The following is a 13,589-nucleotide window of genomic DNA, read 5'->3' as shown; positions in this document are numbered from 1 at the left end:
TATAATCATGTTAGTTTGATTTTTTTAAAGCAATTGATTTATACAAAAATTAGTAAGAATTTGTGAAATAATTATAAAATGAAATATTTTTTGAGTAATTTTTAAAAATTATTATCTTTTGATTTTAATTTACTTAAAGATGGTCATAGTATTTAACTTATGATATATACACCTTTTTTTTATTACAATTACACCTCATTCGTTTAAAAAGGCTAAAATTGCTGACAGTAGAGCTCGAATCCACACACATACTTATGTGGAGAAAGTCTTAAGTCTTTCCCCTTGATTAATTGGGCAAACCACCCACTTGTTGTTTTTGATAAGTTTTTAATATATCACAATGCGTTTCTTTATTTTTTTTCTCTATCAAACAGAATACGTGACCGTTTTAACGAGATTTTTTTTATTCACACATTTATCAGTTTAAATTATACTAAAATGATTAGAATATTTAATTTAACATCATTAAAAAATACCATTATAAGATTTTAGTTATTATTTTTATAATCTTTTAATTTAATCTTGGAATTTTTTATTATAAAACATAATAAATAAAATTTAAAATTTGTATCAATTTCTTTGAAAAAAATATTTAATTAATTTTAATATATAATAAATTTCATATCTAAATACTTATTATATTTTAGTTATAATTTTTTATAATTTTTGATTTAATATTAGATTTCTTTTGATTATAAAATATAATACATAAAGTCTAAAATCTTTATCATTTTTTATACAAATATTTAATTTTAATATATAATAAAATAAATATTATAATATTTATTATGATTTTAGTTATAATTTTTATAATTTTTTGATTTAATGCTAGATTTTTTTTTATTATAATATTTTAATGTATTTTATTTGAAATATTGGTTAATATATTTTATTATATTTTTATTTTAATTTATTATAAAATAATTAAAATATATTTTAAAATTTGAGTTAATTTATTAGGATTCAGCATTCCCACCAAAGCACAGTTTCTCCCTTTCGCTACTCTGAACCACTGGTGGTGGGAGTTAGGGTTCAGCTTCTTCGTTCTGAACCACTGGTGGGGTGTTAGGGTTCAGCTTCTTCGTTCTTCGTTCTGGTACACTTTCTTCGCTATTGCATTTTGATTTTGTGAGTACACTGTATTTTCGTGTGTGCCTTTAACATTATTAAGCATTCATTCATCCTTGCGAGATAGATACATTCATAAGACCTCTTCCACTTTCTCTTTCTCTGTCTCTCTTTGGCTGAAAGATCTAGCTTTCTGTTGTAGCTTAAGAAATTTTACATTTTCCCTTTCGAATGAAGTTGAGATTTTTCTAAACTAACAGGGATTTGAGTTAGGAAGGATACAACATTTGAGATGTGGCAAAATTTTTATTAGATAATGTTCATTTTACCTATATTTTGTGTTTATTTTGGGCGACTTTGGAATTTTGCTTTCTAATCCATGCCTTTTCCTGGTTTTATATTTATTAACACGGACCTGGTTAATGGAATGAAAGTTTTTGACATGGGATTAATTGAAAGTGGATTTGTGCGGGTCGTCAGATATATATCTTGACCTAGTGGAATAAGATTATTATTGTTATTACAAAGATGTTAATGTTGAGCTAGTATTATATGGTGTCTGGAAGTTAGACTCTTTGGAACCCCATAGGACACACGAAGAAAGAAAATTGTAGGGAGAAATCCTTACAAACTGGCATGTTGACTTTTATTCAAAAGGAATAAAACTAACTTTTTGGATGATGAGAAAACTTTGTACAGAGTCAGTTTGTGATGAGAAATCCTTCTCCTGCATTCGTGTTTGATTCTGATATAAAAACAGAGTCAGTTTTTTGTGCAAAAGCTAGTATTTTTTTTAAATTTTTATTCAATAATATATTTATATTATAAGAAACATTGGTGGGGACTGACACAAAAAGATCTATTTTTTCCAATTAGCATTTGAAAGCAAGGAGAAGGAAGAGGAATTCGGTGGGGACATCCTGCTCCAAGTCTTTGATTTGCCTGCAAGAGTACAAGTTGTTGAAGGTAGCTGTTTATGGTATTATATTTTGTTTGGATACTGTCATTAGGCTTTCTTAGCATTAATTGTTATTACGTAAACTCTTACAAATTGCAAGTCAAGTCTACTGACCATGCATGAGTATATGAAAACTATAAGAGTTTCACAATCTTGCATGCAAGATCCCTTTGTGTGATAGAAAGTGAATCAGAATTGTAGGAAGCTAAGTTTCTAGTAATAAAAAATTATAAAATAATTTCCAGGATTATTGAGAGGCTTAGACTGACCCATACCAACATAAATTTCCTCTCAAATCACAAGATAAAATCTGACTTTCAGCCCCTTTTCTTATTTATAGGCAACATGCCTTATTTCCTTAGTTATCCCAGCCCCTGACTAAGTAACTCTAACCAACCCAATTATTCTACTAACTAATGGGTATCTATCATTGTTTTCAAAGCATGGAAAATAGGTAAAATGTGAAATAAATACAACTATACAAGTTAACCTGATCTATGTTGTGAAGATTGTTGGGGCAATATATTTCTTTTGTAGCCTTCGTTTGAATGGTATGAAATTTTATTAATTTAGTTTCAGATTTTTTTTGTTCCATGCAATGACATTTGGATTCCTGTATGATTCATGGTGAATTTCTCTTTAAAAATGGTTGGTACGTAGCTGTTGGAAAATAATTATATTCTCTGAAATTTCTATCTTTAAAATAAAATAATTATATAATTATTTTTAAAATTTTGGGCCAATAGGTTGATCCCACCTACATAAGCAGCTTGCATCTGGATAATAAATTTCTGGACTATGTCAGGTTGGAGCAAAATAATTTTAGTCTTAGATTTTATTAGCCCAAACTGTATTTTATGATGGGTTAATAAGCTCAACCCATTTTAATATTCTGGTAGCAATTCTTTAATACCAAAATGTCAAGAATTAATTGTTCATAAGTACAACTTACTAGATGGGAGTTCAAAAGTAGAATTTTCAATGAATAGATATGTCATCAGGAGGTTGTGACCCTCCCCGTCCACCGTCGCCTAGCGGGAATAAGGGGAAACAGGTAATGAAGGGGAAGAAGCGATATGAGATTAAAGTATTGTCACGTAGAGACAACTTCACATCATCTATCCCATCCCCAGTTGTGGCATCTAGACCATCCCCATTCCCAGTCATTGGTTGTATGTCATCCTCATCCATAGCTATTCGTTCTACACCATCTCCATCCGCAGGTGCGACATCCACACCATCTCCATCCCCGGGTGCGACATCCACACCATCTCCATCCCCAAATGCTATAGGAACACCTATTGTTAATCCACCACCTACTAGTGAAGACTTAAATGAGGAAGACCCGCCACTTGATGATCTTCCTTTAATTAAACCTACTTGTAATGGGTAAGAATAAATTAACATTTACTTAATTTCTTAATTATAAGTAAATTTAAGTTTATTAAGGTTTAAAATTTTATGTCTTTATCTTGTTTAGGTTTCTCCCATCAAAGACTGCATCAACTGCTATCACACGGACCATTAAGCAGCAATATCATTCACCTTGGGTCACATGGGGAGAAATTCCCCAGGCTGATAAAGATATTTTCTTTCAACGTTTCAAGGTAAATTAAAGATTTATGAAATATAAATTTATATGTCTATTTAAATCTAAGGTATTAGTTTGTTGATATAGATGTGGGTTTGTTTGTTGATTTAGGTGTTGATATTCCAATTCTTTATATTCAAAGATAACAATTAACTTCTAGTTATAATATAAAGTTATGATATTAATATCTTCAATAAAAACTAAAACTGGATTGTATATGTATTACTATTACATTAAAACAAAAAGTTATATATGTTGTTAGTTTATTAATAGATAATTTAATAAAGATAAATATTATCATAAGAAATTTAATTTAATAAAAAAAATGTAACTTCTAGAGTTCTTTTTACAAAAATAAGCTATTATAAATTCTATAGGAGTTTGTTGATTAATTGTATTGGATTGTTGCAATGACTGATTGATTTGTATTGTATTGAATTGTATTAAACCATATAAGAGTATTTTTCATAGATTGATTTGGTCATTGAAAATATATATTATTGTTAAATACTTGCTTATTCTCATAGATTTTCTGAGATGTTTCTTTGGTTATTAATTAATATATATGGTTGTTAATAGAGGATGGTGAAATGGAGTCCTGAGCATGAAAGTAATATCAAAAAAAATTTCAATGCAAAAGCTTCTCATAGACTTTCTGAGATGTTTATGGATGCCCGAAAGAAAAATAAGAAACCAGATTGGATTGGAGATCGTGTGTGGAACTCTTTATTAGAACATTGGAATGTACCTACATATCGTACAAAGTGTACACAAGCACAAAAAAATAGAGCATCTGAAAAGGGTGGAAGTATGCACACATGTGGCTCCATTAGCATGAATGAACATGCCATTCGCATGGTATGCTTATATTTTAGTCTTCATTCTTCTAATGCTTAATTTTATATGTTAAATTTTGATTTATATAATGTTTTTATTTGTAGGAAAAGGAGCTTGGTCGACCTGTACACCATGATGAACTCTTTCAGCAAACTCATATACGAAAAGACACTGGTTAGTTTGTTGATGAAAGATCTAGGCGGACACATGTGAGTCTATGTTACTTATTTCATTGGTCGTTAATTTTATTAATGTTTACACTATTTTTACGTACTGTTTATGATGATAATAGGAAGATTTTGAAGCTAGATTTTCTCAAGCTATATCTGAGGTTGGATCCACTGCTGGCACCTCAGAATGCACCCCTTTAGACCCTGTTGAGGAGGATAGACTTAGGAGTCAATGTTGGAATGCAGCTATCGGTAAAAAATACAAGGGACGTCGTTATGGTACGGGAGATCTTTATGAGAATGAACATAGCAGCTTTGTGGGGACATCTTCAAGTCAGTCTCAGAATACACAAGAGATTTCTCAGTTGACGCAACGAGTTTTAGCTAATGAGGAAGAGATGCGTCGGATGCGCTCCCAATATCAGACTGAGATTCAATCCTTGACCTCCCAGTATCAGACTCAGTTCAACACATTTCTCAATGCTGTACTCCCATTCCTACCACCTACTATGCAGACTACTCTTCAACAGCAACAACCAAACAGACACCAACAAGACCAACAACAAGACAATCGGCAACCAACAGAGGATGAACAAGCTAATGACCAACATCAACAACATTCACCTGGATATTCAGATTATTAGATATATTATGTTATGTTATAATTCTATTGGTTGTACTGCATTTTGTTTTTAAATTTGAACCTTAAACTTTATTTATGTATGACACTTTATTTTGTCTGAATGATTAAACTTGTTTTAATTCACATAATTATGATTCATTTAATATCTTTAAACAGGATTATTATTAATATGATTTTTAATTTATTTAAAAAAAATTTAATAATACCCAAAGAATTTCCCACGGATTAAATCTGTAGGTAATGTATCATGGGATATCCAGGGTAATTTCCCACGGACTGAATCCGTGGGTAATTTCCCACGGATTCAGTCCGTGGGAAATTACCCACGGATTCAGTCCGTGAGAAATTACCCACGGATTTAGTCCGTGGGAAGTTACCCACGGATTAAAATCCGTCGGTAAATATTTCAGACGACCAATTTACCGACGGATTTTTGTCCGTCTGTAATCCGTCGGAAATTGAGTGTTTCCCACGGATTTTTTTTATTACCCACGGATTTTGGCCGTCTGTAATCTTGAAATTTCTTGTAGTGTTTTATCATGCTTAATGTTTTATTATATTATTAGATAATATGAAAATACATAATTTATTGTTCTTTCCAATATTGTTAAGGTAAATAAACTTCTTTTCATAAATCTTATTTTATTTTAATTATTATTTTTAAAATTGACTTAAACATCTAGTTCAATTGATATAAACATGCTAGTTCGATCAAATTAAAAATAATTGGCTTATATAAGGATTAATAAAAATTTATCAAACAAATCTAAAATTGATAAAATATAATTAATGTTCCATTAGTTTAATAAATAAAAATTATAAAATAAAAAATGTATATATAAATATATACACTAATAACACATGAAATCAATTATTTAGAATACGTTATATCATCTATTTTCAATTATGTTCGTACTACTTTGAGGTAGATATTGCTTCTTTAAAGAGACATGATTCTATTATTATATATGAATATGATCCCACCATGGAAAACTGATTCAACAACAGCCATATTTTGAAATATTTTTATTAATGATAAAATAATTTTTAATATAAAAACATATATTTAAAATATATCTAATATACATATATATATATATATATATTAAAATTATATTAATTAAATATGTATATAATAGTTTATCTTAAAAATCAATTCATTCAGATATTATAAAATATTTTATTTTAAACATCAATTAAATAATATCTTGCTACTTATAATTTATTTAAATATTTATAAATGAACATTACATTAATTTCATTGATTATTTTAATCCTTGTCTTTATATATAAAAATTATTTACTTAATATATTTTAAAATTATTTTCATGAATCTTATTTTATTTCAATTATTATTTTAAAAGTTAGACTTAATCATTCAATTCAATTAATATAATCATGTTAGTTTCATTGTTTAAAAGCAATTGATTTATACAAAAATTAGTAAGAATTTGTGAAACAATTAAAAAATGAAATATTTTTTAGTAATTTAAAAAAATTATTATCTTTTGATTTTAATTTACTCGAAGATGTTCATAGTATTTAACTTATGATATATACACCTCCTTTTTATTACAATTACACCTCCTTTGTTTAAAAAGACTAAAATTACTGACAGTAGAGCTCGAATCCACACACATACTTACGTGGAGAAAATCTTAAGTCTTCCCCATAACTAATTGGACAAACCACCTACTTGTTCTTTTTGATTAGTTTTTAATACATCACAATGCGCTTCCTTACTTTTTTCACTATCAAACAGACCGGAGTTTTTTTTATTCGCACATTTATTTTAAAGTTTCGTGTTGAAATAAAATCCCAACACAGATTAACATATTTTATTATCTTTTCATTTTAATTTATTCTAAAATCTTGGAAATATTTAAGTTAACATTATTAAAAAACACCATTATAAGATTTTAAAATTTATTTTTAATATAATTATTTATAAAAAATACTTTTAACCATCATATTAACCAAAAATATATTTTTAATTAAAATATATTTTAAAAATCTAGTATCAGAATATTTATTATGATTTTAGTTATAATTTTTTATAATCTTTTGATTTAATATTGAATTTCTTTTTATTATAAAACATAGTAAACAAAATCTAAAATCTGTATCAGTTTATTTGATACAAATATTTAATTAATTTTAAAATATAATAAATTTAATATCAAAATATTTATTATGATTTTAGTTATAATTTTTATAATCTTTTGATTTAATATTGGATTTCTTTTGATTATAATATTTTAAAGCATTTTATTTGAAACATAAGTTAACATATTTTATTATCTTTTTATTTTAAATTATTGTAAAATAATTATAATATTTAATTATCATTCACTTACTTTATTAAAAAGTGATAAAATATAATTAATTTTTAATTAATTTAATAAAATAAAAACTTTAAAATATATATCTAAAATCTGTAACAATTTTTTAAATACAAATATTTAATTAATTTTAATATATACTAAATTTAATATCATAATATTTATTATGATTTTAGTTATAATTTTTATTATCTTTTGATTTAATATTGGATTACTATACATAATTATTTATTCCCTTTAAACATACAAATAGGTAAAAAGAAAAATACTTAATTTTGTTTTACTAAAATATAGGCAAATCTAATTAAATAAACTTTATTTGATTCTTTTAATAAAAAAAACTCTATTTGAAATAAATATCATTAAGAATATTTGATATAATTTTTTTTCCTCTCAAATTTTTTTTTTTTTGTATTTTTACTCACATATAGATAAGTATATGTAAGAATATGATAATTCGATTTCCATATGTTATGTTTCTTAACTAATTTAAAAAGTATTATCTAATTTTTAAAAAAAAACTTAATTTCAAATTGAATTTTTTTTGGACATAACCCCCCCCCCCCCCCAAGTTCCCCTATACCCTAATAACACAACACACCGCAACAGAACACCGCAGAGGGTCCCCTCCTCGACGGCGTTCATGCTGGGCCTCCTCACGTTCCGGCCCTCGTGCCTCAAGGGGATCTGCGGGTCCTACGCGATGAACATCTATGGGTGCAACGGCCTGGTGTGCCTCACGAAGATTCCGGCGGAGAGCGCGGCGTCGACAGTATAAGAGCATTGAGCCGTGGTTGAAGCAGAAGACGCCGCCACCGGTGCCCGGGAAGGAGATCCTGCCCCAGCTACTGGTGGAACCCTAAGTCCTATCTCGGCCCCGCCGCACTGCTCCACAACTTAAGGTTTTCGTTCGCTTTGATTGGGATTTGGGGTTTTTTGTTTGGTACGATGGCTACGACGGAAACTTTTATTTTTTTTTTATTTTTATTTTACTGCTTGTGAAGTTGGTTACGGGAATCTAAGGATGCCGTGAAAACCATGTTTTGAGATTTTTAGGAAAATTGTGTGATTCTCTCTCTCTGTGTGACACCCTCTACCCCAACATAATTACAATAGATATAAACCATCTATATATAAATTCTTTCTTAGTCTAATATAAAATAATTATCTCAAGTATCATTGGGTAAAAGATGCACATTCATAATTTTCAACTGTAAGTATCAAATTGTCAAGAAATAATAAAATAAAGATTATAGATTAATCCCAGTAAAGGTGGCAGGGCCTCCTAGTTAGGAATTAACTTATAATCTTTTAGTAAAATTATAATATGACAAAAATACACACTTTCAACATAAATAACATAAAAATTACAAAAGAAAAATAATAATAATTTAACAATTAGTCTAGCTAATCCCGATGTCACATCCTATCAGAGCGAAACCCAAACAGAAGCATAAGCTTCACCACCAACATCCTCAGCCTCATGCTAATTATCCTCACTCAGTTGCAGATATAGAAATAAAAGTTAAATAGCACACACACACGCAATATAATTCACATATATAATCAATCTCACATATATGCTTATGTATAATGATTTTCTTGACTTGACTCACTAATGTATGCATGTGGCGCCATACGGAAGTTGCAGAATTCATCACTGGTGACCCGAAGGCACACCTATACAATTGTCGGTGACCCTAAGGTACACCTATCATTGGTGTTCATACACCTCGTTAGCATATCGTGGGTGACCCAAAGGTACACCTTGTTAGTCGTGGGTATGCGGCCTCAGCGGCACACCTGGAGTAATATGTGCATATGATAATTTATCCACTTAAACACAAACAAAATCAATTTCTTAAGCGTCTTAGACAAATCTTCCACTAGGGTCTATCTATTCACCATCTTACTTCCAAAATGGAGCATCTAAGTGCTACAAGATTCTTAAAAACTTCTAGTATGCTAGCCATAAATATACAATTGCTTTACTCCTCTCTTCATCTTAGGTCACAAAATATCTTCTTAAGATTTTGGTACATCTTAGTAGTTTCTGAATGGATACTAAAGATACTCTTATGACCTTCTTCTAGGATTGCTTTATTAAATTCTAGCACACTAGGAATGCACAACTTATCCTTAAATCTCAAAACTCCATCCACTCCAAATTTAAACTCACTCTCCATACCTTGATTCAAGTTCTTTACTTCGCTTTCCATATTAGACCATCACGCTTCCCTTGCGCCACTCTGATACATTTTAGTAACTCCTAAATAAATGTTAAGAGTACTCTTATGTCCTTTCAAGTTTTACAACTAAACATCCAACTGTGTCCTTTCTAATCTCTTGCTTATTTGGGTCACTAATAAAGGATCTAACTCCTAGTTCCTCTAATCTCATCTATTAGTTACTTCCAACATAAATAATTCAATGCTACTATGGTAATCTTACACATCAAGCATAAGTTTCTAAATTCTGCAATCAAATTCAATCCTTAAATCATCAAAATAATAATTTGGTTATCATTGTAATCCAGATATTTGCCACAACATCAACACCTAAGCATTAGATACACATATCAGATCACTAATTTTACTACTCTATCTACAACCAATTCAAACTCTTCTATGATCAATTCTAAAGATCAGGTACCTAAGCATAATGTACACTCGATATCCATATCAGTTCTCAAGTTTCACCATTTCATCTTCACCCAAGTCATAATCATATCCATCACCTTAACCTATAGCCTTATAACTTGTTACCAAAATAAATCAACTAATTATGCTCCTATAATTTTCTTCAGCAATCCATTCGCTATTCATACTTAATCTCACAATACTAGAAGTAACCTTATAATCCAAACTTAAATTTCTAATTTAAGCCAAAAAGATTCATCTCTCTAATCATAATGAAAGATAAAGATTTCCTCAAAACATCAATCACCACAATGGCTTTAGCCAAATAATAAGATCAAAATTTTACTCCTTAAGAAATTTCAACTATTTCTTTTATCTCGTATTCAACCCCTTTGGTCAAAATATATTTAAGGTTCTTATGATCACTAAATACCTCAACCATAGAATCATATAGTTAGTGTTTCCAAATCTTAATATAAATGACAAAGTCGCTAACAAGGTTATGGGTAAGGTAATTTCTCTCATGAATTTTCAATTTCTTAGAAACATAAGCTACTATCTTTTCTTCTTGCCACAATATTCTTCCTAAACCTATTTTCAGAGACATATTTATATATCACAATAATCTTACTAAAATCTAGTAATATTAACACTAGTCAATCTTTCCTTAAGAGTTTGAAAACTACTTCCTCAATTGTTATCCCATACTAATGTAACTCCTTTCTAGTCAATTCAGTCAAAGGTAATAGTAAGTAATTCAAAGAAGTAAGCAACGAAATGATTTGGGTAGTTAAAAATATACACAGGTTCAAGAATTCCTGATATAGATTATCCTTACGGTTGATTCCAAGGGTAGGCAAGAAACAACCTAGTGAACTGAAACATCTTAATAACCAAAGAAACGAAGGCAAAAGCAATTTTTATAGTGAGAGCAGTTTAAACCATGAACAGTTGTTAAAAAAAAAAAAAAAAATTACTCACTGAATTTTCATATAAACTATCAAACAAGACTCCTGATTTTACTAATTGACTCAAGTATCTCTCACTTAAGCACAACTTAAGTAGATCTTCCTCCGCAAGAAATTTCATGGTCTAAAATACTCACCTCATACAATCCAAATTCATACTTAGACAATCTAGTTTAAATCTATTTTTATGCCTAACAACTCAAAATATCATGATAGCATATATCTACCTGACAAACCGAGTTGTATTCATCCAAGTGATTTCAAACCTATCTCAAACGAAAGTTAAGTGAATAAGCTACAACTCTTTATGAAGACATAAGATTTCCAAGAGATCATCTCTTTAGCTAAAGATTCAAATATCACCACTAATAAATTCAGTGCTTACTAAATTTCTAATCACCAAGGCAGTCATAACTTGAAGTTCTAGATTTTTGTTTCATCTTATCCTAGTTCTATTGAAAAGATAATATCTAAAGCCATATTCTTCATAAAGACCTCAAAATATAAATTTTGTCGATATAATACTCATACTATCATAACAAACTATAATGAAAATATTTTCGACACCAAATAGCAATAATGTATCAATATATCTAATGCCACAAAATACCTCAATTTTTTCCAAATTCACTACTTAATTTCTCATTCAAGTCTCTCCTTACTTTTCTCAATCAAAACAACTCACATGCTACCTAAACCATAAATAATTAACATACCAATAATAACACTTAAGGGAATTAACATCATTTCGATCTCTCACCAAAGAGACAACCACCTTTAGATTCAACCTGCTACAACTATAGATGTCAGAAACTTCACCAATCATAAACTCTTAGTACACTCAATATATCACCTCCCATCCAAGGTTCTAATAATTCGAGTTGGCTAACACTATCATGATTATCATTCCTCTGATTACAAACTAACTTAACAATCTCAAACTCAACAATATCAACACAAGACGAACATCATCATCATAGTACACAACAAACAAGACATAGTCAGAGTACACAACAGAGTCATGATAAGCACATAACACACACGGTTGATAAAATCGACTTGCTCTGATACCACTAAATGTGACACCCTCTACCCCAACATAATTACAATAGATATAAACCATCTATATATAAATTCTTTCTTAGTCTAATATAAAATAATTATCTCAAGTATCATTGGGTAAAAGATGCACATTCATAATTTTCAACTGTAAGTATCAAATTGTCAAGAAATAATAAAATAAAGATTATAGATTAATCCCAGTAAAGGTGGCAGGGCCTCCTAGTTAGGAATTAACTTATAATCTTTTAGTAAAATTATAATATGACAAAAATACACACTTTCAACATAAATAACATAAAAATTACAAAAGAAAAATAATAATAATTTAACAATTAGTCTAGCTAATCCCGATGTCACATCCTATCAGAGCGAAACCCAAACAGAAGCCTAAGCTTCACCACCAACATCCTCAGCCTCATGCTAATTATCTGCATCATAATTTAAATATACACAAAAATGACAAGGGAGTGAGAAACTTCTCACTCAGTTGCAGATATAGAAATAAAAGTTAAATAGCACACACACACGCAATATAATTCACATATATAATCAATCTCACATATATGCTTATGTATAATGATTTTCTTGACTTGACTCACTAATGTATGCATGTGGCGCCATACGGAAGTTGCAGAATTCATCACTGGTGACCCGAAGGCACACCTATACAATTGTCGGTGACCCTAAGGTACACCTATCATTGGTGTTCATACACCTCGTTAGCATATCGTGGGTGACCCAAAGGTACACCTTGTTAGTCGTGGGTATGCGGCCTCAGCGGCACACCTGGAGTAATATGTGCATATGATGCATGTCATACATTCACAGACTCAACCTTTAGCATGTTACACATATCATATTCATATTTCATAATTAAGAATTATTTCAATAATCCAATTTAATAGTCCAATAGTCCAACAGTCCAAACAGTCCAACAGTCCAAACAGTCCAATAGTCCAACAGTCCAACAATCCAACAGTCCAGAGGTTGCTTAGGTATCATATTTTTCAATAATAATATATTAAGATCTTTTAAGTAAAGTAGGAAGCTTAAAAGGTAATATAAGATAATAAGGAGGCTCAGCCTTCCATTTAAATAATAGATTACAAATTTATAAATACTTAGGAGGCTTAGCCTTCCATTCAAATAACAGATTCTGATATGTAAATAAATAAGATATAAAACAAAACACATCAATAATACATATTCAAAGAAATAAACAACAGGCAAGGGATCGGGAGCCAATCCAACAAACAAACTATTTAACAATTATTCCCACACCCCCAAGCGAGGTTTCCCACTCCCCCCTTA

At 29.6% G+C, this 13,589-nt stretch overlaps 1 protein-coding gene and 1 long non-coding RNA gene across 2 annotated transcripts; one reads left to right on the top strand and one right to left on the bottom strand.

The window, feature by feature from the left end:
• Positions 1–562: 562 nt before the first annotated feature.
• LOC114916631 (uncharacterized) lies at positions 563–5,458 on the top strand. The gene is made up of 6 exons (XM_083073937.1): positions 563–1,096; positions 1,945–3,415; positions 3,507–3,633; positions 4,197–4,475; positions 4,559–4,663; positions 4,747–5,458. Exons 2-5 carry the CDS (start codon positions 3,018–3,020, stop codon positions 4,631–4,633), a joined length of 879 nt encoding a protein of 292 aa, XP_082930063.1. The 5' UTR covers positions 563–1,096; positions 1,945–3,017; the 3' UTR covers positions 4,634–4,663; positions 4,747–5,458.
• A 6,930-nt stretch (positions 5,459–12,388) lies between these two features.
• LOC145957570 (uncharacterized) lies at positions 12,389–12,942 on the bottom strand. The gene is made up of 2 exons (XR_014433604.1): positions 12,838–12,942; positions 12,389–12,706 (listed from the first exon to the last, which is right to left on the bottom strand). It is a non-coding gene; the product is annotated as an uncharacterized LOC145957570 (long non-coding RNA).
• Between the last annotated feature and the right edge of the window lie 647 nt (positions 12,943–13,589).

The sequence above is a fragment of the Cajanus cajan genome, chromosome 4, assembly GCF_000230855.2.
Source record: "Cajanus cajan strain Asha chromosome 4, NIPB_CcT2T_4, whole genome shotgun sequence".
Lineage (NCBI taxonomy): Eukaryota > Viridiplantae > Streptophyta > Magnoliopsida > Fabales > Fabaceae > Cajanus > Cajanus cajan.
The sequence above is the reverse complement of the archived record's forward strand: the minus strand, read 5'-3'. Positions and strand labels throughout refer to the sequence as shown.

What these genes read in the sequence shown, in the direction of transcription:
- LOC114916631 (XM_083073937.1), top strand. Translation starts at nt 3,018, where the DNA reads ATGTCATCAGGAGGTTGTGACCCTCCCCGTCCACCGTCGCCTAGCGGG. An exon ending in ATTAAACCTACTTGTAATGG is followed by an intron (nt 3,416 to 3,506) that starts GTAAGAATAAAT and finishes TATCTTGTTTAG; the next exon opens with GTTTCTCCCATCAAAGACTG. An exon ending in TTTTCTTTCAACGTTTCAAG is followed by an intron (nt 3,634 to 4,196) that starts GTAAATTAAAGA and finishes GGTTGTTAATAG; the next exon opens with AGGATGGTGAAATGGAGTCC.